Source organism: Polyodon spathula, chromosome 12 (assembly GCF_017654505.1).
Source record: "Polyodon spathula isolate WHYD16114869_AA chromosome 12, ASM1765450v1, whole genome shotgun sequence".
Classification (NCBI taxonomy): domain Eukaryota; kingdom Metazoa; phylum Chordata; class Actinopteri; order Acipenseriformes; family Polyodontidae; genus Polyodon; species Polyodon spathula.
Window position 1 is genome coordinate 4,150,664 of NC_054545.1, and position 26,716 is coordinate 4,177,379.

Sequence of the window (26,716 nt, forward strand, 5' to 3'; positions counted from 1 at the left end):
TCACTGTTTATTTTCTACTGATTGTGAATTACTTAGAAATAGACATTCTGCATACTAGTGGCCTGTTGAGTTTGCCACCTGTATTTTGTCAGTCAAGCCAAAATACATCCATTGAAATCTTCTGTCTTCTAGATTTCCAGTTGATTCTGTTCTTATGCAGTTAATGGCACTTAGAGGTAGTGACCTCCCAGTATATGAACAGTTGTAGTGAATGCCATGACAACTGTTACTAATCTGCTCGAACTAGTTCAGCACTGGAGGAGTCTGGTTATTTAATGACTCTGCCATTCCTTATAAGGTGGTCCCATCAAGGCAGAGCTGAGGCACATGGCCGAAGCACCATGGAGAATCTTGCTGTGCAGTATCCATTGTTAGATCTACTATGGTTACATGAAGGCAACCCCATCCTATAATAAACACATAAATAAATGAAAAAAACCTGTCAACCTGTTTCCCCCAAGGACTGTCTCTTATCGTCTGGCTGAAAGGCTTGAGAATGGCATATTGTTTCACAAATCAATAGAACTGTCTGGACTGAATGTGGCACCGGTCCTAGAGGTACCTGGGTGCTTTCCAACATCTGAAAAAAAATGAGTGCACTTTTCCTGCCTTAATTAGTAAGAAGACCTATCTTCTGTAAGAATCTTGAAGTCCCTAAAGAGCATGTGGTGGAATGTTTCTCCAGTTGGATAATGGTTTTGAGATAATAGGGAGTGTGTCTTTATGAGGCTGTCTTACTAGCCTGATCAGTTATAGATGGGGATATTTAACCTATAAGATTTGGCTTTGTTTGTGTAATCAAGCCTCTTTTATCTTTTATATATATATATATATATATATATATATATATATATATATATATATATATATATATATATATATATATTTTATGCTGTGTTGCTAAGAAGATGCAAGCTGAGGTTTAAACATGCTTTCTGTTTCCTACATCGTACAAGGTGTGACAAGGTGGGGTAAGCGCTGTCACTTTCAGGATCTTTTACACTGTTGCCTGGTAAAACAAACACAGCTCACGACAGGAAATATGTTTCAGCAAGGCAGTGCCCATATATTTATTGTCACAGCCTCCTTTTCCTTTTAACAGGAGCGGGGAAGTAACACCAAACAAAAACAAAGTCCTAACTCCACCGGAGTGCGTATCCTTTTGGAGTGCTGACTAAACTTGTATTTTCCTCTGTACTTGTTATAAAGCAGGGGTCTCCAATCCTGGACCTGGGCGGTCAGTGTCCCTCCTGGTTTTTGTTCAAACTGTACCCTAAATTACTTAATTGGACCAATTAAGCTTCTAATAAACATTTAATTGGTCCAAATAAGTAATTTAGGGTACAGTTGGAACAAAAAACAGGAGGGAGGCCGGCTCTTCAGGTCTAGGTTATAGCGGGTACAAGCTAGGTGTTATTCGCGGTCCTATATATCTAAGCTCAATAATCTTTCCCTGGCCTCTGTCACAAAGAGGATACGATAAGTGCAGAATTTTCTATCCAGATTTTAATAGCTTCAGCAGGATGCTGCATAGTTGTTGTTTTTTTCATGATTTTGCACTTGGTGAAACTGCAGCCAAAGAAACAGATTGGCAGGCTTTTGAAATCATTGTTCCAGATTGTGAGTAATGCAAATACATCACAGTGAGATCCACTTTCTTTTGTTTAAAATAATACCAGCATAAGAGACGACTTGTTTTTCAAGCATTGCTCAATCAACATTTCCAAAAAGACTGTTATTTAAAACCATGAGAACTTTCTTGAAATTATACACTAAAGTTAAATAGGTTTAATCCAATATCATGGATTAGGTATACAAAAGACAAAAGAAGCATGTGCACAGCAGGGAAACAAGGCGCTTGTATGGCACACAATGTTTAGTTGCAGTTATACTCTGCATATACTTTTAATTATTCCTGAAAACTATTGAAACTCCCCACCCACCCTTTAGGAAGGCTCTGGCCCCATTGACTCCAGAAATGTGTGTAACAAAATAAAAGTTCCCCTTATAACCAACCACATTTTTTTTGGTTTTCTGTTCTCCATTAGTCATGCTAGAAACTGCTGTTGTGGGAACTAAACCAGCAGTGCTATGCATTTAAGGGGAGTGTTTATATAGGAACACGTAACAGGATATGGTTTTTATCTGCAGGGTTATCCTGGTTGATCCCAACCTCCTGAGAACAGTCTCCAATGTATAACCCAAGACATTGCAGTTAAGCTGAAATTATTGCAAGGATTTGTTGCATATGATCGGATCTGTAATGAGTTTCTCCACAGTGTTAAGCAATCTGTGCTGAATGTGTTGACCCTCGTGGCTGCATGGAGTAAAGCTGAGGTTTGAGCGTGAATAAGTCTCTGAACTCAGTGCACTTCTGTATTTAACCACAGTGGCAGAAGTATTTCTAATGTTTCTATTATTTTCTGTAACAATTTGCACTCAGTCCTTAATCGGCTTATTTAAGTTCAGCAACTATCAGCATTGGAAAGCATTTATTCCAAGGACGCGCTATGTGAAGCAGATTAAAAGTGTGTTTGTATGTAACTCAATGAGATAAAGATGAACAATCTGTACTGTTACTGATTTTAAAAAACAAATAAAAATGCTTTATATATACTTGCACTCTATGGAAACTTTTTAAATTGCAGACATCAGCACTAGACTGAACTGTTATGCTCCATTTTGAGCATGTGGAAACAAGGAATAATGTGGATGAATGCCTGCAAGCTTTTTTTCATGCTGATACATGTAAGCAGCCCTCATAGTTACACTGTGCACTTTCCAAACATTTCTATTGCTTTCCAGTAATTGAACTCACCCAGCCTATTGATAATCCTCTATTTGATTACTATAGGTAGAATGCTTATTTAACAAAGCCCAGCACAAACAAGGGATCTTTATTCCAGAAACATGTTCAAATTTGTCAGCAAACATTTTCAAGAAACACTTGATCACTGCCACTGCAAAACAGAGGAAAGCCTCATGCCACTGAGTGGTTCTGAACTGATAATTATATTAAAACTGTGTTGCTTTTCATGTATTGGTACGAATGCTGATAGGCCATGTTTCTCAATATAATTATTACATTTATTTTAGCAGCTTTTCAAACCATGTCATTTTCTCCGGTAGACATTCCTATCTTGCACAGTCACATTATTGATAAGACATATGCCTGATTGATCAAAGACTAAATGTTCCTGAAAAAGTTTCAGGTATGCTCTTGTGCTTATTTTTCTTCCAGCAATTTCCCTTATGGATTCTGGGATAGAGAGATTGGGTTTGGATTTTGTTCTTTCCAGTTCAAATACCAAGAATTAGGAACAAATAAGACTGTTGGACTTTGTCAAGGTCTAAACAAGTGACCAAACTGTTCCAATCTTCTCCGCTCACCTTAAACCACCTCAGTTCTTCACCACTGTGAAGGCTTTATATATAATTGCTATTGCACTGAGCCGATGATTCTAAATCTGGCTTGGTATTTTCTTTGGCAGTAAAGCAGGATTCCTGGAACTCCACTAAAAAATGCCCAGCTCATAATCTCATGTTTTGGGAATCATTCCTAGGCAGAAAGCTCTCGATTGACCAAAAAATTCCATATAAATAATGTCACAGTTTCTAGCCATTTGCTCAGATATCTGCCCGCTTTCAATTTGCATTTTCTTTCCTCTAAAATAATGTTTCTACTAATGGAGACAAGAGTTACACAAAGAGCGTTTGCTTCCCCGTTTTAAAATCTGGGATGCAGCTCATGCCTTGGTGTCTGAAATGCGAGGATGCAGGTGAAGGGAGTTCTGCTGAGCAGCACAGAATTATTGTGGATAGAAGGGCTCAACCATTTAAAATGTCTGGGAAGTCAGTGTGGATACCAGGTTTCAGTGACAGCAGTAGATGGCTGCTAATATTAAACGAATGTAACAATATTGGCAGCAGTGTTGAAAGAGATGTGCATGTCCTTGACCCCTGTCCTGTAATTTAAAAAGGACTTCCTTTGTCTAATCCTCAGAGTGCCATTAAATGTTGTTGTTGTTTTCAATATACTGGCTGCAAAAGTTTTAAAAGCGGGCCTGTGTTTTGTTTAAACAATTAAGACATTAGGAAAGAATATGTTGTTTATAAACACTGTGGACATGATAGTAAAAGCACAGCTAAATATATTCATATTTAATAATAAATACCTAGCATAGCTGAAAATGTGTAAAGCATAGTTAATCATTCATCATTAACACTGTAGACCTGTAAAGAGATCTAAATGACACTCCTAGGGCTTTCCAGAAAAAATATCTTTTGTTTTTGTACTATGTCATTTTGGTTTGACTTATATCTATATAAGGTTGTTTCTTTACAAAGGTATTCTGTGTTAAACACAATAAGTACATATTTAAGATGTGCAAAGTATATATTGCCCCAGTTTCAACATAGGGACTAAGCAAAACACAGTGAAGAAAAAAAATAGCCTGGAATAAAACATGGGAAATATAAATTCAGCAGTGTCTATCTGGTGAATCAGAATAGCCTTGTATGCTGCCCCATATGAACACCTGCATGCATAGACTCTTGGTGTATTTGTGCCAGTGCAATATGTGAAGGACTGCATGAGTTGAGTTTCTATAGCCCCAATGACGCCTCCTGCATTCTGCATTTTTCAATCTTTGCATGGCTGTTTATTTAGAGTCTTATTTCTTGTTTATCTATGAGCTGATGAGCTGATAGCTTTGGGACTCGTTATACTTAGGATTTGTTTGGATAGTTAAGGCTAAGAATTACTTTTCCATATTCTACTTTACTCAGGGGTATTTCTAAAGCTGACATTTCAGACATATGGTTGTACATGGACTACCATTTGAGATTTGGAAGAGGCTGTGCAAATAATTTTAGATGTGTATTTTAGCATAATTGTGTACACATACCAGGTTTACTTTTGTAAAGCCCTGTTCTTTACTAGTGTAATGTAATTTGAAACATATTTGTTATATTTTAATTAAAATCCAATGCATGGCACTGGGAAATTTAACAAGAGCTGATTCTGTAATATACAAAACCAAATTAAAAATATTAAAATAAATATTTGTTAGTGCTGTTACAGGTTTTTTTTAGCCTAGTTGTAGAGTACCACATTTATATAGTTTCTACAATTTATTTTGCAACATTGCTAAAAAAAAAGAAAAAAAGGAACAAAAAAATAAATAAAAAATGACCAGCTTGCTAGCTCAAACAAGTTGGAAGCGGTTAAGTGGAATAAAACCCCCCTTGGGCATTTTTGAAGTAAACAACATTGTCCTTGCATTTACTGCATTGTCCACACTCCCTTTCCCACCTCCCCCTCTTCCTCTCCATGTCCCATTCCCACCCTCCTTTCATTGCATTGCATTTCCAGCCCCATTCATGTGTTCTCTCCACAGGTATCTCCTGTTGGCCTGTCGATCAACGGCAACAGCAAGTTTTGCTTTTCTCCTAAACATTCTGTTTGTTTGTATTTCAAGTGACAATACTTCTTTTCTTTTTTTATTTTACGGGTATAATCAGAACACAGAAATGCAAACATAAATAACATATAAAAGCAACATTACTAATTATGTATGATTTCAAAAGTTTTCTCCCTAGATTTTCTCCCAATTTGAAATGCTCAGTCGCTTTCCCCTCACCACATACAATTCCCCACATGGCTCAGGAGATCCAAAGGTTCAGCGGGTGTCCTCCGATCCCACGACCAAGCCAGCTTCCTTTGTCACCTAGGAACTTGAGAGCGGATGTCAGCAAGCTACCGACCTCTGGACAAAGGCCAGCCCTGCAAGTGTCTGCTGTGAGCTCACTAGGTGCCTGGCCAACAGGGTTTGCTGTAGAGCGATGAGGAGATACAGTCTGCCAGTTTTATCTCCATAACCCTTGGGAGCCTCAGAGCCAATGCAACGCTCCCTTCAGAGTCCCCAGTGAAGACAGGCTTACTTCGCTCGGCCAGGACGCGAACCTACGCTGTATGACTCACCCTGTGTACCACGCGGCTGCACTTCTAATAGACGAGCCACTCAGGAACCCCTTGATAATAAGATTTTAATCTCAATGAACCTTCCTAGTTAAATAAAAAGTAACAAATAAAATAACAAATTATCTGTGTTGATAAATGTCTGCTGCTCCTTAGCTCCATCTCAATTCTTTGAGCTTTTTGTATTTGACCCCCTAATGAAAGAAGTTATTATTAGTGTGTTCTTTGTTCTTTACTTCTCTTTCATCTGTCTATCTCCTTGTTCCTGTGTGCATTATTGAATGGCAACGCAATGGGTATTGCTATTTTATGTTCCTTTACTGGGGTCTTTGAGGTGTGTGGAGAGGGTGACAGTTATTAAGTCCCAGACAAGTCTATTTTCAGTGGGCTCTGGGAACTGAAATGACTCTTCAGAGTCGTGTTCTGAATGCCATTCTGCAGAAAAGATGAATCCTGGTTTTGCATTCATAGTACTTTCTTTTGGCAGTCGCCTAAGTTTTAGAATCAAACTGTTTTATTTTTTGTTTTGTTTTTGCATCGTTTTCAGAAAGCCAAAGTTGATGAACGTTTTTGCAATATAAATTAATTATTTTAAGATTCTTTGAAACCAATTTTCTTGGATTTGTAAATCTCAAAAGAATAATTTGGGGACTTGAGACTTTTTTTTATTAAACGCAGTAGATTCCACCACAGGGAAACTTAATTGTAAAATTAGGGGAACTCACGCATTGTCACAGAAATGCTTTGCATCAACGTACATTCAATTGATGTCACTGAAACTGACACTGTAACCAAACAGGGTATGTGACACACTAAACTTCAGTTCATGCTCTATATTTAACTCTGCATCTGCCAATCAAATTATTTCCCAATACAGTTTTCTCTGTAAGATTTTTCTACTTCTCCACCTGTAGAAGAGACCTTTGTGGCTCCAGAGAGTATTTTAAATACATATTCAGTAGATCCTGTTAAAAAGTACCACCTAAAAAAACCCTTGTTGTACTTCTTGTGTATGGTGGACCAGCACGGCTTATCTTATTCTAACATAAATCAGTAAAACTCTGCACCATCAGCACCATTTACCTAAATCCACACCTCTCTGAGCTTGCTGCCTTGGTGTGCTTGCCCTAACCTGCCTCAAAGATGCATTCCACATGCCACTGCACTGCCATTCTGTTAAGAGCTCCAAAGGGCTGCATTCTCCAATGATTTAGCTTGTTTCCAGTCTCCAGCTATACAAATTGTAACCTATTAAAGTTTACAAATATTTTACACACTATAAAGGATGAGAGAGGGTGGAAGCTGTTAAGAACGGTTTAGTCCCCATGGACTCAAAAGAACTGTTGGAAACAGGATCAAAAGAACAGACGATTTCACAAATAAAAATCTGTAGCTTATATCACGGCCTTCATCTAATGGTAATTTCCAAGTAGGGCCTTTGTTTGTTTGTTTATTATCGGTGGTTTATTATGTCTCCATAAATGGTCTGCAAGTTTTGTATCAATGCCAGTAAATGTGGTTTGGAGTATCGCACATACTTGTACAAGGCTCTGCAAAATATCAGCTGGATTGACTAGCAGTTATTCTGGGAATACCGAAAACAGAAAAATATTTAAAAAAAAAGCAAGAGACATAAATGTGCTACATCATTGCCAAACATGTGCACAGGAAGTGTTAGCAATTCACTGGAATACATAAGAATAGTTTGTGAGGTCTGAGGTGCTGAATGATAGCCAAGAGCAAGCAGGCAAACGGAAATGGTATTTAACAGTGAAATGTAAAACCAATACCTCGTAGCCTTTGGTTTCAGTATCAGTTTTTTTAGTGCATGGGACTCCCATCAATCAAGTTTTTTTTTTTTATATTCTTTATTATATTGTGTCTAGCAACAAAGTAAAACAAAAAGAATTAGCACAGAACAATCTGGTTCAAAGTGGGAGGAGGGAGAAACTTACCAGCACTAACATCAGAAGTATCTTAACCCTTTCATGCATGGCGGCCTCCTTTGGGGACGGATACAAAAACTCTCTTCTAGTCTTTACATGGGGACACATGGAAGACGCAAATACATGACAGCCTCGTGTAATAGCCATTTTTTCCCCATATAAAGCTGGAAATCCTCCCATCTACCAGCTGGTCAAGCTGAACCTCTGCTTGTGCCTCAGCATCAAGGGGACGACCTTCAAGAATCAAATCTACCTGCGCTACCAATCTAATCTGGCATCCTTATGTCATTTTTTAATTTCAATTTCTGTGTTTAAAGGGTGCCCAATAAAAAAAAAAAAAACTTAAACCCATCTTTTTGTCACTGTGCCTCATGAAGTAAAGTTCATGTAAAGGGAAAAAGTAAAATGTACCAAAATGCATTGCGATAGGAGTTGAAAAGCCTGAACTGTCCTAGTTTACTTGGAGTCATAAGGTAACCTTAGGAAAGGTTGGACTGCAAATGAAACCTCAAGAGCTGCTCCTGAACCAAAAACTAAAATATCAAAAACTGAATCGAGTAACTAAATCTTGGACAAACTATGAAAAGATAAAAGTACAGCAACAAAAACTATGAATTGAAGCTGCTTACTTTTTAAAGTCAAGTTGAAACAGCACCTTGGTGAAGATACTAGGAGCTGTGTAAGTTAGACAGAGAGAGACAGGCAGATAATGGGGGGGGGGGGGGTATTAAGTCAAAGCTTTTTAGACTCTGTGGTAAAGCTCTTTCTGGAGTCCTTCCAGTATCCTCAGGTTTCTCGTTTCTGTATCCAGTTCACCTTTCTTTTCACAATCTATTCCACAGGGCTGCTGGTGCAGGCTTGGTTCTGATCAATAGGTTTTCTTTGCCAGCAGCACAGTCCATTTCACACTGTCCCTGCATCATTCATTTGTGTTTGTTTTGTTTTGTTTTTTTCAAATGAAATATTAATTACCTGCATGGATGCTTTCAGCAATGTGTGCTGGCAATAACATCACTGCTGCTAAATTATTTAACAGGTCCAAAAAAACTCAACATACTTTAAGGTCACCTTTTAATTAGAAAGGTAACCTTTTAATGGGTTGTTCAATGACCTGTGGTGAAATAGAGTCAATATGTGATTAAACTTCATTGTATTAGTGTGCTTTTCGCTATGGCCATAACTGTACAGCTATGGCCAAGTTTTGCATTACAATATATTATTTAACTAATTTTGCGTCATAAAGTCGAATGAAACCTTCTGAATAATGTTAACATATTGAATTATATACTGCTTTGCAGTGTTCCATATACTTAATGAAAAAACAGACACAATATTACAAAATTACTGTACTATGGTAGACGTTTGCAATATCATTTTGTATTTTCTTTGATTAAATGATGTTAAATAAGATCTAAAATCATATTCATATTGTTTTATTTTTATTTTGCCTCAATCTTAAAACTCTAGGTGATGTTAAACATGTGGCCCAAGCTGTACTATATATAAATATATACATAAAGAAATGTTGACTCACTGAGTTTCACAGTTGGTTTATTTTCTAAAACACGTACTTGATATGACTGAATACAAAACCTGAAAAGAGAAAAACAATGCCTAAGAGTTACCTGAGCACAGTCTGTACAGAAATCTCGGAAGGGTGTTCGCAGTTCTCACCTACAGAGACGATTGCAATAGCTGTTCTTGACTGCTGTATAATAAATAAATAACCCTGGGACTTGCAAGGCTTCAGAAAATAGCCCTGAATTTGTCCTCAGTTGTTTTGTTTATTTAGGCTCAACCAGGTTCATTTGAATAACAGTAGCGGTATCATCGTTAGGTCACGAAAAATAACAAAAAAAATATTCTGTATACAGTTACTGCTAATAATTTGCATGTCCAAGAATAGATTTTCATCAATTTTCTTAAACACTGGAATTCAAATAGGTATTTAAGTTCAAACATGTCCAAGCCTACAGTGAAGTCAGTTTATTTTCATATTATACAGCAACGAAGAGAAAATATTAGACGACGCCTTCTAAAAATGAATGCTAACTTTTACACGAGCCGTTTGACTTTTAACCCTGTGAAGCTTTGTGTCTCGTGTAAGATGCTCTCCCTCTGCCCTTCCATCACACGCATGGGTCCATGTTCCATGCCAAACCCCACTGGCACATCAGTTTTGGTTACAAATGAGATCCAATTCCAAAATCTGCTATACAATCCAAAGAATGGAGTAATAAATGAGATAATAATACTGATTATAGCCTACTGGTGGTTTGAACCCCTGCTGTTACAGGTAACCTGATAGGTAGTTTAAGTGTGGAGGTGTATGCTATAGATGCACACAATGCTATAGTATCTTCAATATCATTTCATTGAATATGAAGGCCTTATGTTTACAACCAATCATCAATCATCATGTTCTTACCAGCTATCCATTCTATTCATTTGCATTTAGGCCCCATTGTTTACCTCCATTCACAAACATCTGTCAATTAGGCAAGTCGTTCACTTCTTTATAAAAGCATTCGGCCTAAAGGAACAAACAGGAGCATAACACACATTAAACAATAAAAACGCAATTTCATTCTAAATCAGATATATAAAAAAAATCCTATTTTACAAATAAAAATTCAAGTACTGTACATACAGCATTTCACTAAATCTAATTTAGTTTGACATGACCCAAGGTGTTTTTGTTGGGTTTTTTTTTTGACACAGTGCTTGAATGCCTTTAAAAGCCAGGAGGATGCGATAGAAGAAGAAATGTCCTTTTTTTTTCTCTCCTCTGTTACACCACTCTGAGGTTCGCTCACTGAATTCTGAGTTTGTCCTTTAAGTATCAATCAAGTCCCGCGATGTAAATGAAAAATGTTTGAACTCGTCTTGGTTCAGCATTTGGATCATCGTGTCTTCAATGGGAGTCAGAGCTGGCTCCTCTTTGGTGAAGTCTGGGTCGAAGTTGTTGACATCCTGGGGAGATTTCTGGGAAATATGAATGAATTAAATTGAATGAGCAGGGTGATGTGACAGATGACCTGTGGAAAGCAACACCTCTGGCTCACACTGAGCTTGTGCTTAGCTACAAACTGAGAAATAAAAATGAAACGGACACCTACGATTCTAGGTTTGAAAGGTGGCTCTAGCTGTCTCCGGTTCAGTAATTCCCAGTCGATTTCTCGGAAGAACGGATGCATCGGGATCACACTCTCCCCACCCTGGGACGGCACACAACCAAGTCTCCTGCTGGGGTTTTTAGTCAGGAACTGTGGAGAGAAGACACTGTTACTACAGTCTACATGTGAGGAAGAGTTGAATGATCTGGACAATAGGGAAAAGGCCACTTCAGACAAGATCCCCAGTTAGTAATAGTGAGCAGTTTATGCAGAAAACTGTGGATTGTTCATAAAACACAGGCATAGCAGTTCTTTAAAAATAAAATGATCATAACTAAGCATTAGTTTGGCCAAACTGCTCAAATCCTATTTTCTCTCTTACAATCACCACAGTTACATTATTGGAGCACTTTGAAGGCAGTTAACGGAGTGTATAATTGCTGCTGGTATGCAGTTTGAATGGAGCACTGCTTTCTGTGTTCTGTTATATACGATGTAGGCCCAAAAGGGTTTCTGGTATGTGAGTAGAACACGCAAAACACAAATCTGAACATCCCTGAAATATACAGGCGCAGGGATGGAAATTAGATTGTAGGTGTTACTACGAGCTTGTTAAGGTCCACCTGAGCTTTTCTTCCCTGTGGTTTCCCCAGTTACAGTAATCTCAGGTGCAAGATCGCAGTGAACCCTGGACTGGCTCAAACTGCTGTGTAATAGGCGGCTTATTTCCATCACTGCGTTTCTAATATCCATTCTGAATTTATTTTGCTTTCCATCTCAATTAGATACAATACTGCTATTCCAATTGAAGTGTTTAATACACTACACTATACAGCGCTTTACTGAACCAATGCAATATTCCTGCTTTGAATGATTTTTGCTGTTCATTCAATCTTAATTATAAAACACTTTAAAAGGAGGGAGAGCACTTTTAAGTGCATCTGAGCCGAAGCTGCTTCTTAGCAGCCGTTTATTTTTAGCCGTGCCCATCGATGCTGTATTAACATATTTATGTAACAAAGGTTGGGTGCACTGGCAAGCTAGCTGAGGGCAACAGCTGGAGAATGAAACCCCCAGGCTGCAGTGGTTCTAATCATGAAATCTCCTACACACACAAAGCAGGCTTACAGGGTAATTCTGCTCTCATTTTGCCAAAATCCCCCCAAACAGGTCTTTTTAAACTAGATTGAGTCATCTTATGTTAGCAACACCCCCATTTTTGTGGACTTTAACTCTTGGAAGCAAGTTTTAATTTACCTTAAGTGTTTCTCTTTTACAGCTGCTAGTGTATCTTCTGCAGAAAACATAGCGCTGATTAGCTAGCTGCATGGCAGTTTCATATCCAGCAAGGTATATCAAGGGAATCACCAACCATTGTAAATTGAAAATATATTAATAGTTGATAATAACAGCTCTAACATTCTGTACAATGGTGTGGATAATAAAAAACAATCCTATCCTATTGGTTAATCTTTTTTGGTATGAAATAATATCTCTCCGTTTTCATTTAGTGCCAAATATTTAGCAAGAACAAGAACGCAATGCAAGATGTTAGTTACTAGTCTTGTAACATTTCCAGTTAGCAATAGAGAAGTCCAAACTTGTGGTTTTTCTCTGAGCTGGCACACAGGCTGCTGTTGTAAACTCACTGCTTTGAGAATGTCCACAGAGTCTTGGCTCAGCCAGGCTGCATAGCTGATCTCCTCGTTCAGGATTGACTCGAAGAGATCGTCCTCATTTTCCGCCTCGAAGGGGGCGTGTCCCGACAGCATCTCGTAGAGCAGCACTCCTAGAGCCCACCAGTCAACAGAGGGGCCGTAGAGCAACTCCTGCAGAATCTGAGCACCAGACACAGGGGGACGGTCACTGCACAGACAGCATCATCACACTTCTAACTCTCACCCTCAAGGCAAGGCTGACATTTTACAAGTTACACATTCTTAGATGAATAAATTTGCAAACTCTTTTTCCTTTTTTTGTTAAATCCAACAGCAATCTGTTGGGGTAGGGGGAGGGTGGGGGGTGGTATCCAATGGGAACTAAGTAGAACAGTCTTACAGGTATCTGAGAGTAAACATGAAACTGCAGCTCCAAACCACATGTCATATCAATCAACAGCAGTCACAGTTGCTTCTAGTTTGGAATCTGCTTTGGAATTTCATCGGCTGCTTGTTTGGTTTCCCATCATGCTATCTGGCAAAGTGCTATCTGTGCATGCTGTACCTCTGGAGCAATGTAGTCTGGAGTTCCACAGAAAGTGCCAGTCTCGACTCCTTCAAAGATTCCCTCTTTACACATTCCAAAGTCAGCTAGCTTGCAGTGGCCATCCTTGTCCAGTAACACGTTGTCCAATTTTAGGTCTCTGTAAAAGACAAGCAAGCGGTCAAGTATAGATTCCAGTAAAATTGAAGAGCACTGCAAAGGAAAACTTCATATCTCATCTGCGTTTACCTGACACTGCACTTCTTACCTGTTTAACACCTTATTAGGTGGGTTCTGTAGAACGTTTCTATTGTTCTTTCTGGCAAAATCATTATTTGCCTCTTTACTAACTATTCCTGAAAAATCACATTCTAAAAGACTTCTGAAAAATCAGCTTTGAGAAGGGAGGAGGGGAAGCGTATCAGGATTTCACAGGATTCAGTGCTTCACCTACGGGCCTCTGTGCACAGTGAATTTGAATGCAATACTAATTACCCAAACAAAGAATACATATTTTGTCCATAAAAGAGGTCTACGAGCCGATAAAAAAAAAAAAAAAAAAAAAGAGTATGAAAGGCCATCCTTTGATGGCTTGTTATTTTTCAGATTTTGAAAGATATTGATTGTTAAAGAAAGAAAAAAAAACACAGCCAAACTGCAAGAGGTCAAAGGTTATGACCTCCCTCCCTCTCTATTTAGCACATTACTGACCCATCCAGGGAATGCATGTACTTTACCATGGCGAGTGAATAAGAATTACACTGATTACATTTATGTGGAATTTAAGACCTATTTACAGAGAGGCAGTCCACTGGATAACTTATGGCAGGGGAATGGAATTTGAAAATATGGAACTATTTGAAACAACCTATGACAACCACATAAGACTTTTAACGAGAGAAGCACTGATGTTGTTGGTCTTGGAAAGAAAAAGTGGAAGACCCATATGCTAATAAAAGGCATCTGATATTTTAAACAGGTAATCTAATGGGGCTGGTTAAGCAGAATGCTTATTAACATGTTTAACAATTAGTTGGACAAATGAGGAATAAATGCTGCCAAAACCTGTGAGGCAGGACTAAAACTACTACTGCGCACAAGTGGCAGTTTAGTTAAGACATGCAGGAAATTAAATATTTAATCTATGAGAGAAGTGATCATACATACAAATGTAACTTGCAGGCAGTGCTTAATGATTATGTACCAATTATGTCAGTGTCATTTTGTTGACAAGCAAGCAAATTCAACCAAATCAAGGGTACCAAGTACTGCGTTATCAGTTTTGACAGAAGCAAAGTAACAGTGTAACAGGGCAAACTGAGCTCATGCCCTGCCTCTCAAGCAGATCTGTATCTATTATATATACTTTCTGACATCAATATTTATGGAGCGTAGTGTTTAGTGTTGACAGTATGCAGTGCTACTTTGTGTATATTTTTCATCTCATTTTTGAATACTGCAACCATTTAAATCCAACGACAGAATCTGATGGCGAATTGTAAGCAGAGACATTTTTTTCATGCATTGTGTGCACTGTGGTTGCTATGTTACTTCATGCAAGCAACAGATGTGGTGCAAGAGAGAGCACTTAGCGAGAAACTGAGGCAGTGCACAGGAATCTATCTTGATATTAGTAAGAAAAATAATTTGCTGAGCTTCTGACTTGAAGAGGTCTCGCACTACAGGCCAAGTAAAATCGTGTTTCTGCACAACAAAGCGTGGTTACTGTGCCTCCACCCTTCCCTGGAGAGTTAAGTGAGCAGCCATTCTCAATGCGTGGCATCTCTAAGAGTGGCGTCTCTGTAAGACTGCCAACACAGGACTGAAAGACCATTGTAAAGTTTCTGTGGGATGCTACACCTATATGACAGAACGTGGGCTGAAGAAAGACAACACGCCCTGAATAGCTGTCAAATACTGGTGATGTACGATAGGGCTAAAACTGAACTGACACTCAGGAGGTAAAGAACAGGTTCAATATTTAAGTCCTATCCATGTTTCTGATAAGCGATTTTCTTTTTTGAAAGTAAAACATTGTCAGGTTTTATTTTATTTTAACTGCTGAATAGAAATGGTTAGATCTTGCTTTTTTTTTTTTACAGCTCTGAACCCCTGCAAAAATGATATGCAAATTACTACTGATTAATGTCCAATTGGAAGGGCTCAAAAATATGTCATAAGAGGAAAATGACAGGAAACCAAATTAGACCAACAATACATTTGTAATACTTATAAAATACTCCAGTGGATGAAATGAAAAGGTTTGCTTTGTGTGCTTACCACATGCAATTATCTTGCATGTGGTAAGTGGTGGAGCAATGTTACTAGCCACATCTCTCTAAATAGCCAAAGTCAAGGACACTATCTCAGAGCATTGTGAAGGGGGGTCCCTCCCACTTACACAATCCTGACTCAAATACGAGCACGATAAGATAGAGAGGTTCGAGGTCAACTTAACTTTTTAGTAGCATTGACTTGTCCTTCAAAGAGACAAAAGTCAGCTTTATCAGGCAACTTTGTAGGAAGGAGACTGAGCTGCTCCCTCGCTCTGAGACATGCTCACATTGTCAGGCTCATTGTCCAGTTACTAAAAGAGGGTTTGGACTTGCAAATGCTGAATCACCTTTAATATGCACCCTAATTCATATTTCACTGCTGTATGGAATGCGTGCAAGCTGCACCATCCACAGCAGCCTTGCAGTGCTTGCAGGCTTGTCCTAGCATGTCTAGAAGAATCCTGTCATGTCTTACACTCTGTTCTCTTGCGTCTCCACTGTCAGAGAATTGCACAGCAAGGCTCCAGGTGGTGTCTTTTTCACTGAGTTTAATCAGGATGCTGAAAAATAGCTTGCCTAAGACCCTGAGACAGGAATATAAAGCCATGGCTCCTTGTTAATGCCAATATGAACAAAACGACTGCTGTTTAAATTGCAGCAGAAAATGCATTATAATAATTTTGACAAATAGCTGGATATGTAACTGCTGTACATTATTATGATGGTCATGCTATTTCCTAGCACACTGCAGCAGTCCATTTCTAGGCAGTCAGATTGGATTATGCATTACGTAGAGACAGAGATGGCCATGGTGAAAGAGGTCAGATTAGCCATTGGAATCAATACTGGACTTACTGACGCATAGAGCCTATTCAATACCAAGGACCAATCTTCATCACGACTCAAACAATGACATTAAGGCGCATTATCAGGGGCTTCTAACTATTTGGTGGCGCCTCACGCATGTAAAAGAACAAAGTTCTTTATCCTCTTCATTGAGACATGTTATCAGCAGTGCAAACAGCAATAACCCTAAAGACACCTCACCTTACTCAAAACATATTAGTTTAGACAGGGTCATGTTTTTATTTCCTGGTGCTTGGCAAGCTACAGTTTATTCATTGAAAATGTAATGTTTGTTGCAATTAATAAGTTAACGTTATAACTACTGCCAATTCCCCCCCCCCCCCCCCTTTTTTTTTTTTTTTTTTTTTTTAAATACGCCCATTGCAAAAGGCAGAGCTCTTGTTCGACAGTGTGAAGGAAGAACTATTTCAGAGAATAAGGACCTTTTTAGCCCAGCATGCAACCCTATGAATGTGCAAGTACTAAGCTTGGATTCCATTAGTCTGACATCAATGACTTATCCAATGTAACAAATGTACCATGTAGCCCAACAGCTTCACTAGTAATTAGTTTTGATGAGCAAAAAAATAGAAAAGCCAGAGAGCATTCATGAATCTGCCATGCAGGCTCTGTGCTGGATAGAAAAAAAAACTGCCCTGGGCTGTGGATTAACAACCAAGCTAAATCTCAACCTGTCATTCTGAATCTGTATCCATCTCTCTGCCTGTGGGGTACTATGGGAACGAGGGAGCTATCCTTGAACAGTGTACTGTAGATATCTATTACTGAGACACTGTACCAATGGCAGATCAGCAGTCCTGGCATTGCAATGCAAAATAACAGCATTCAATTCTCATGTTCCTGTTACTAAGAAAGAATTCATCAAAGACATTGGGAAAGACTCATTTCAAAATAATTCATTAGCTTTAGTTCTTTCAGATCCTTACACAACATAACATTTGTCCACTAGTGGTACATGATTAGTATTTTTATTTTTTAAAACACATGGGCCAGCTAAAAGCCTTCATGTTAGTCTCTGTTAGAGTTTTTGGCTGAAAAAGGCAAACATTTTGGATACATAAAAAAGCCCAACTAAAGGCTCAAAACAAAACAATAGTTTTACAATACAGAGGCAATACAATAGTAAGCATAGTGGAGCAAATATAACAATGAGTATATATAGTTCTGGGTACACAACACAAGCAGCTTGATTTGGGCTTGATTTTAAATCTGCCAATTGACTACTGGTGCAGAGCAGGTGTTTCTATGGGAAAAGAGCTCCCTGCAGTGACACACTATATTCTATTGGCAATGCAGGCGTAAATAATAATTCAGTTTATCAAAACCTGCCACCTATTATACAATTAACATAGACCCATATGACACTAGTGTGGTTTAAGCAACGCTTAAAGCTTGATAAGAACTACATATCTTTCACAGCAAACAATTAATAAGAGTTGTCAATGCCCTTCTCCCTGCTTTAATGGAGACTGATACAGGTGAGGTCTGATAGCTTCAGGTCTACTCCTGCCCTGGGTGAGGTAACACAAGGTGTGGTTGTTTGCCAAGTCACAGTCGTTATGCAGAAGAAGCTCTTAAAAGTCACCTGCAAGTGGACTCGCTGTCAAAATGCAGTCTGAGCAATGTGGTTGCAGGAAATGAGTGGACTGAAAAAAGGTTTGCTTCTCCAGTGCTCACTGAAAAAGCAGTCAGTAGGTGAGACCTGTCTGGTGATTTTAATGACTCATATCCCTTCTATTGCACTACACCTGTCTTACTCACTGTCGGTAGCAGGATGATTCACAAACATATAGCAATGCCCTATGTAGGTCATGCTCTTATACTAAAGTTTCCAATGTTACCCAATTCCATGTCGACGTGTCGCCACTGGATACAGTAGGTTAATTTTAGGACCGTGTATAACTAATTTTGCTTAAGAACCAGCTTGCTTTTTGATGTATTTTCACAATGAATGGAAAAGTGTACAGTACAAGTAGGATTTAGCACTATGACCCTCAAACCAAGATGTGGATATACTGCTACTCTGAGTTTCACCATTGTCCCTAAAATTCCTGAGTGAGGAAGCAGCCCTTGAACCAAATGCTAAGGAAGCCGTCACTTGTCAGTCTGTGAAAGTACAAAGCCGGGTCAGCATGTATTTCCTTTGGAAAGCACAGCATTTTAGTTTCCTGTTGGTTCAAGGTGATGCTGGGTTGTGTGCAGTTATGCAGATGGACTAGACTATGAACATACATCTCAGTCTACTTCCACTGTAGTCATGAGGGATAAAGAAACAGGAAGGCCCTGTACAGTCACTTTCTCAGGATCCCAGTCTTTCCCAGGATCCTTTCTGCCTACTACTGGCCCATTATACCACCAAAGACAACTGCTCCATACATTTCAATACAAAACACTGCAGCCAATGTGTCTGGGTATTTCGAACCCATGCTGGAGTGATGCTAAACAAAAACATTCCCCAGACTTAAACCAATCACTTTTCTTCATAATCTTCAGGCCCAGAGACATGTTAAACTTATCTCTTATATTCACAAGAAGAATTACAGTGCAGTGCTAGACAGCGAGTGAAGCTATAAAAACTGTAATTGACACAAAAGAAGATTTAGTGTTATACAATGACATTACTTTCTTCAGGCTTAAAGGAACTTCTGATTGTCTTATGGCTGTGACTGACCTTGACTGCCACAGATAATCCTAGCTGTATATAGATACTGTATCTACAGGCACTCAAGCCTGCCACATGAATTTTGCTATGAGCAGGGATTATAATTAGCTAAAATGAGGCTGTAATGTCATCCATCTCTCTACAGCAGTACGGGGGCTGCTGTTTTCATTTAGTATTTCTGAACAGGAAGTATTGTGGGCTTACTAAAACTTGAGTTGTGGTCCTTTGCATGAGAGTTGAGGCAGTGACACTGGCAGCAGACGATCCACAGCAATGGTGCCTGTATCTAAATGCAGTCTTTGGTGAAAGCATGTACTGTACAGTCACAATGCAAGAAAAACCAATGCTGTGTTTAAGACTGCAACATGTTTAATGAGCACAAAAATTTCTACATCAGATTTGTAGTTTTTGTAAACTTATTTGAGGTTACAGTTTTTTTTATTCAGTAGTTGTCTGCATATCCAAACCATGTGTTACAAACATTGGCTTCAGTAAGAAATAACTGCTGAACCCAGTCCAAATTCTGATTTAAAGGCTGGATATTCAATATTGTTTACTTCAGAAGTTTGTGAGTACTAGATAGCGCAGTTGTGAGTTGCGAGTACTGGCTGAGCACTTCAACTAACATGACCCCTTTGTAAATTAACACTGAGTAAAATGTACACATAGTGTTTGCCCAATGAGCTTACTGGAGAAAGAGAGGCAGGTGGCTTAAAACATAAATCACCTGTGACATGTGACAAGGAACGCTTCCCTTCCAGATCTGCAGTGTCCGCTCAGATTATTCTGAAGAACACTTAGAAGAAAGCTTCTGTGGCTGCAGTTGTTGTTTTGTAACGTGTGCAATTATCCAAATCAAAAACATTGCATTAAAAACGTGTGTCTGTATTCATACTGCATGACCATTTGCAACTGTTTCGCTCACAGCTCTCCATTATGGATAAAAAAAAAAAAAAACACTATCCAAAATATCTTTCATACTAGGGGCTTAATGTCTGATCTGATTGCCTTAATCAACCACTGACACTCATCTGCTAATGCCTGCTAGTGCTTTTTACAGCACTGCAACTAATATTGTAAAGCATATTTCAGCTTATTCTCTTGATATTGTCACTCACAAAACAGTATCTGATGTTCAGAGGGACCCTTTGACATTGACAAAAAGGATAAGCTTAGTAAAGAGAAATCGACTGAGTTTGCACAACACCTTCAAAGGAAAGCACAACTCTTGCATGGTGGATGGGTGCATTATCATCTTAGCAGTAGCCATCACTAACAGGGTACAAAGTGCAGCATTGTTGAGTGGACTTGATCCACAACAAAGTATAAGTAAACTGCAGCATTCACTCGGTCTTACATAGTAACCAAGGGACCCAAGGTATACCAGGAGAACATGCCTCACAGCAAATCGAATCGGGGTAGACAGGTCCTTATAAAGTGCTGGTGTATATTACAGTAGGTATTTTAATGCCTGCCTGGTGGCTTATTATCACACTTTTCACTTCCTTTTCTTAGTGGTATTTAAAATTTCCTGAAATCTAAGTTATCATAGCGATACGGAGGAAATGGTGATGACCTTGCAAAGCTGACAGAAATTTAAACTCACAGCAACAACACTGAGCCTTCCTGCAGGGCACATGTCATTTTAACTGCTGTGAATTTTAACCAGCCCCTACAAAGACCTTTAAGAGACGAGCATTTGTCTTATCAGCCTGTCAGCAGCTGGTCCATTGAAAAAGGCAGAGGTGAAGAGATACTGCACAAAGTAGTACAGTAGTTGTGTGCGCATCCAAATCAGGTGGACATGACTGTGGGTCAGCTCAGTTACTCATGATCGGTCCTAGAATTAGATATAAAAGGTAATCTCTGTATTCCACAAATCATTCCTGCACCCTACTATTCAGTAACCTTGGATGCCTTCCATACTTAAATCAGTGCCACTGTTAACGACGGGATTATGTGCCACCATCAGCTGAATTACCCTGACTGGCCTCCTTAACCTAATGTCTCTCCTCTTTGAAAACTTATCCATACTGAGCAAATCCTGTTAATGTATTTATTTATATCACTGTGTATGACCCACTCCAGTATGTATGACTTTGAGTTTCTGTATTACAGTGTCTTGTGTTTTTTCCTGCTGACATGGAGACAGCAGTTTTAATTTTAAACCACAGCAGTTTTATCAAGCTAATCGGATGGCTCACCAAGGAAGCCCAAGCTGATTACCCACATGACCAGCACAGCATTAGGCCTAAAACCCTCTACATCAAACAGAGTTTGCATGAGCTTTCATTTTCTCAATTTAGAAAACATGAACATCTCTGATCAAAGGTTAAGAAACAAGTCAAGATTGCATAACATAACTACTCTGCTTCCTACATTACAAACACATCTCAGCAGACGTTGATTTGAGGGAGAGGGGGCTTTTAAACCATGGAAGCTATGTGCCTCTCCATCTGGTTCTACTGGACACAATAATGCCATGCCGTCATTAAGAGTCTGAAACAACTATTAATGCTGGCAGCCTTTGAGGGCTATACCTCACTTACAGGAAAGTATTATTACAGTGGTATACAGTGTACTTTTAAGCTACTGGACACAATAGATTAGAGACTGATTGAAAACCAAATGTGTTTAAAAGCACTCTTCACTCTTATAAATGTCTTCAATCTTTCCCTTTGAGCAAGGACAATAACTTGGTTTTAAAGAATGTTAGGGATGTGTTGAATTACTCTCTCACGGAAATACGATGTCTTTTGGCGCTGGGATCCCCCGAGTATAGATTTGTTTGAAAGGCAGTAATAATGTATAATGCCGTGTGAGGTGCTGATTGCATCCACCTTTGAAATATAGTTACTATGCAGACTGGAAGCATTCCAGGTAAATAAAACTACTGGGCTACTTTACACACTGCCCTGCAACTTCCACTTAAAGCTCAATGTCTGCAGCCATTCAAACACATTCCTTTTGAGGTCACGTCTCTCGTGCTGAAGACTGAGCTTTTTAGTTTAGTTTTCAAGACTTTCAGCTGTTTCGAAACTCCCAGTTAGCACTAATCCTGGGTTTTGTGAAACCAGCCGTAGAGGAAAGCCTGTAGGTGGAATATACCGGATGCCAGCATGACAGGTCATTCTAAATAACAGAATCTCTTAGAATCATTTTTTATTTTAATGATCCGGGCAGGATACCGACATCGTCAAAAGACAGTTTGGAAGAATCTCACCTATAAAGCCTAACCTAAATCCTTCACAGACAGTGGCAGTACCCCTTCATGTCAGCTTACTGTTGGCTTCCTGGCCCTGAAAATGATGATAACATGTCAGCGATCTGTATGAAGTGCAAGGCTAAACTGCAGCTGTAAATAGAGGGCAGAAGTATTACGCAGCAATCGGTACCTCCCATAGGGTGAACCCTTATGGTCCACAGCACAGTCACTGCAGAGTGGCGACATGTTACTGGATGGGCGACAAACAACCAAAAGAGAATCCATGGTATTCTTCTTGGAAAAAAAAAAAACTGCCGATAAGATCATTGAAGTTCCTTAAATTATGCAGCTTTAAGCAAGATGAATCAGACTGGAGATACAGTTGTATTAAATTCTGAATTGATCTGAATGGGTATCATGTCATTCCACTATGCCGTTACACAGCGGGGTTGTAGAAGTACTGGGAATCTTGGGATTGGTGGCTGTGCAGTACAATTTTCAGAAGGTGGAGGTAGGAGTTTTCAAAGGCTTACTGTGGTCTTTCAACTCTCCCGACACACACAGTAAGAAGAGAATTAAGCTATATTGATAGTCTAAATACAACATGCCATTAGAAACTGTGTGCAGAGACGATATTTGAATTTATCACCAAGGAAGCAGCTCCTCAACTGTCTTGTTGTTTATGTGAAGAACCCTGGTGGTGTGACATGTTTTTGCTATAAAACTTTCCAAAAATGTATTTTTCAGGGACTTTGTTTCTTTATTTTTTTCTCTGAATCACTATTCCTATACAGCACCGCGTGTGTGTGTGTGTGTGTGTGTGTCATGTGAACTGAGCCAGTTAGTAAGTTCTTCTTAAACACAGTCTTTCACGTGAAGCCTCAGAATTTCCTGTCATATTTAATCTCTTCCACTAAGATTTTCTCTATTGAAAAGTTGAAGTGAGCGAGAGTTCTGTTAAAGCACCGCTTGCCCAGCCTTACCTGTAAATAATTCCTCTTTCATGCAGAAACATGAGTGCCGAGGTAATCTGAGCCGTGTAAAACCGGGCGCGGGGTTCCTCAAACTTCCGAGATTTCTGGATGTGGAACATGAGGTCGCCACCGTTCACAAACTCCATCACGAAAAACAGCCGATCCTGCAACAGGGCACAAAACATACATTTTTAAAACAGGTGGCTTGAATAGCTGCTTATTCCATGCATCTGCAGAACTAAGAAGGTCGCTTATTGCTGTAAAGCACCTTGGGCTTTTGATTCCAATGCAATTGAGTTTTAATTGAAGCTAGCTGTGCAGCTACATGTACTGTACAGATTTGTTATAAAAATGGGCAGCAGCAGTTACTGTTGTAGTAATTAGTAATGTGTGACTTGTGTGAGTAGATTGAGATATATATATATATATTTTTACTCATTGTAATAAGTGACTCTTACTTGGGATTACCAACTTTATGATTAAGTCATTTTCAGTTTACAGTAAATTTAATCCTCATCATTTCCAAATGCTTTCAACATGGTCACTAAAGTTGCATAAGAAAATGTAAAACTGCTGCCTGTTTACTAGACCCTTAATCTTGATCACAGCTGTCTTTAAAGAAACAAAGCAACCATTGCCCTTAACAAACTGGATTCACAGCACTGTTGCCTAGGAAGGTTTGTGCTTTACACAAAACACTAAACTCTTGCCTGTCAAGCAAGTTATATTGGATTCCTCTATGTAGGAGGAACCCATCTACAATATCTTTGTAGTATCCAGTACCTACTATCATGTGCTTTAAAACTGTTGGGCTCCCAGCTGTATTACAGATATATTTCCATGTGTTTAAACACGTAACAATTTGCCTTTGTTATGCATTTAAACACATTTGAGGCGATGCAAGGTACCCACCCTTCTCTCATAAATGTGTGAAAACATTACTGTCAGCCAAAACCTGAAGGATGCCACCTCAATAGACTAGATATGTATGAAGCCAGTGTTAATCAAACAGCATTCAAGTGTTACTTCAGACGAAAGCCTTTTGGTGCCGGCAGAAAAACGCTAATGTGACACTGACAAGAAATCCATTATTCAACTGGTTTAATATACGCATTACAAGGTAAAGAGCCCAATACTGTTTAAAAAGTATGGGTTTTTTTTGGGGGGGGGGGGGGGGGTTACCGCATGTTTAAAATAACCTGAGCAACAGCACTGATGCATCATGTGTAACACCCCCTTCCCCCAAGTGCCTCACAGTGACATATTGTGGGTTTGTTTTGTTGAAAAGTGCACAGAAGGCTTTGGTAGTGGAATACTGCTGCACATTGGATATATTTCAGTGTAAAATTGAACCTTATTGTGTAGCACGCAGCTTCAAAATTATAATAATAAAAAAATAATTCCTGACCTCACACTTTCAAATACCAACAGTGACGTTAAGACTTTAATTGTCAATTTTATATAATTTAACCACACATAATGATAACCTTGGAAGAGAAGTATTATTCTTTTTGAACATTTCTTGCCCTTTATCGACCCCTGCTGGTAATGCAGGATCAAGCAGCTAATATTTCTCCAATGTCTGCCCAGTGCATTGATGAAATAGACAAACACAAACACAGATTTATTCCCATCAATCAGTGAAGCAGTGCCTTTCAGCACGCATCATTTAAAAATACCAAAAAGTAAAAGAACACTCTCTGTTGATGGACCAAAATCCGGGTAGATGTTTCCTCTGTGGCTGACGATTCATAAACCATATGCGACTGAGAACATGACGCCAGGGCAGGTGTCGAGTTCATGCAAAAGAACAAACTGCAACTCATGCCCCACATGGTGAGAACGTGGTCTAAATGTCATTTGGACAAAAAGGCCAAGTTAGACCTCAACGAAACCATTTTTCAAACGTGTTTTACTTTATTAAAAAAAAAAAAAAAAAAAAAAAAAAAGAATTTCTAGAAATCACTGAAGAGACTGACAGACATATTCTGGGATGACCCTTAAGTAATATCTTTAGATTTTCTACGTGGACTCTCGGGTAGATATGCATGCAAGCTGTCCCTTACTGGTGTCTGGAAGCAGCAGAAGAGCTGGGTGAGGTAGGGGTGGCTCCCTGCCATCGACAGGACCCTCTTCTCAGTCATAGTGCACTCCACATCATCATCCTGCAGGATAATGTCCTTCTTCAGCACCTTGACTGCAAACACCCGCTCACAGTCTTTCTGCTTGGCCAGCATCACCTGCAGGGCAAGGTAAAGGCACAGGGGCTGGGTTAGAAGATGAAGGATGCACTGCAGCCACGGAGACAACACTGAAATCACTTTGAAACAAAGGGTTACTGCAGAGAAAAAGATGTGAGGGTGAATAGGTGGCCCTCAAGAAATCAGTTCTTGAAAGTTGCGCTATAAACATCCAGGAAACCAGGAATGTGTCAGATTGACAGCAATAGAAAAGTCTCATGGTATTGCCTTGTTACACAGCTGTGTGTAGCTCTCATCACCACAGTGATGCTGTAAATAGGAGGTACACCTCCGCTGATTCATTTTTAAAATTAATTTTAAAACATAAATGGGAAGGTCACAAGACAATGGAGGGAATCATGGCATGATCTCAATAAGAAACAGAGCAAGATTAAATAAAAATCAAGGACTACCAACCTTCCCAAAGCTGCCTTTTCCCAGAACCTGAAGGAAGGTGAAATCTCCAATGCCTAACTTCTGCTCTGTGTTGCTGTTATTCGTTTGATTCTCCTTCTTGCTTACTTTTCTGGATCCTTTTTCACTGCTGTTATTATTACTTGCCTGTAGAAATAATACAGAACATATACCGTGGATATTTTCACATGTGATAGACAATGGACTGCCACCTTGTGGCAACTCTCAGGATGGTCAACATTTGTAGCAATGAACAGTATATGAGGATAACTGAGTTACAATAAATACAGTCAATTACTGCTAAATTGGATCATTTGCAAAATAAATAGATAATAGCGGCAATACGCAATAAATAAATGTACGTACCGGTATATCCTAGTATAATAAATAAAGAAAAACAAGACTAAAATCGAAAGGTCTGTCCCATAGGTGCAGAAAAGAAATAAATAAGTACCAAAGAGTTCCTTTTGGAGAGTCCTCCGGCTTGGAGCCCCATCTCCGCTAGTCTATTGGCCAGCTCCACACTGTTCACTCCGCAGCTGGGAGCCACGTTTCCCTTGCATCGGATGTGCACGTTCATTTTGCAATCTGGAATGAAGAAATGGAAACGCCGTCACAAAGGCTCCCCTTTTCCTCTCTGTTAGACACAGCAGCCGACTTAAAACAAGTTTTAAAACAAGCAGAGTGTAAAGTGTTTTTATTCTTCTGTCAAGACATACTGCACCGCATCAGTTTCGCTTCAGTCTTTTACGGATTGTAAAGCAGTTAACAATATCTGTTATTTACTTCCTCCCCCACCCCCAGGTAATACTGTTGGGATTACTTCAGCTGCCC

The 26,716-nt window shown here is 39.2% G+C and overlaps 1 protein-coding gene across 1 annotated transcript in view; it reads right to left on the reverse strand.

Moving 5' to 3' along the window:
• Window positions 1-9,380: 9,380 nt before the first annotated feature.
• LOC121324800 (protein kinase C eta type-like) overlaps window positions 9,381-26,716 on the reverse strand; it is a 37,752-nt gene continuing 20,416 nt past the window's right edge. The window contains exons 7-14 of the mRNA XM_041266984.1: window positions 26,337-26,470; window positions 25,886-26,029; window positions 25,295-25,468; window positions 23,238-23,392; window positions 13,266-13,404; window positions 12,692-12,880; window positions 11,046-11,192; window positions 9,381-10,911 (exon numbers count right to left, since the gene is read on the reverse strand). Coding sequence (XP_041122918.1) covers window positions 10,762-10,911; window positions 11,046-11,192; window positions 12,692-12,880; window positions 13,266-13,404; window positions 23,238-23,392; window positions 25,295-25,468; window positions 25,886-26,029; window positions 26,337-26,470 — 1,232 coding nt within the window. The 3' untranslated portion in view covers window positions 9,381-10,761. The remainder of the gene's footprint in view (window positions 10,912-11,045; window positions 11,193-12,691; window positions 12,881-13,265; window positions 13,405-23,237; window positions 23,393-25,294; window positions 25,469-25,885; window positions 26,030-26,336; window positions 26,471-26,716) is intronic.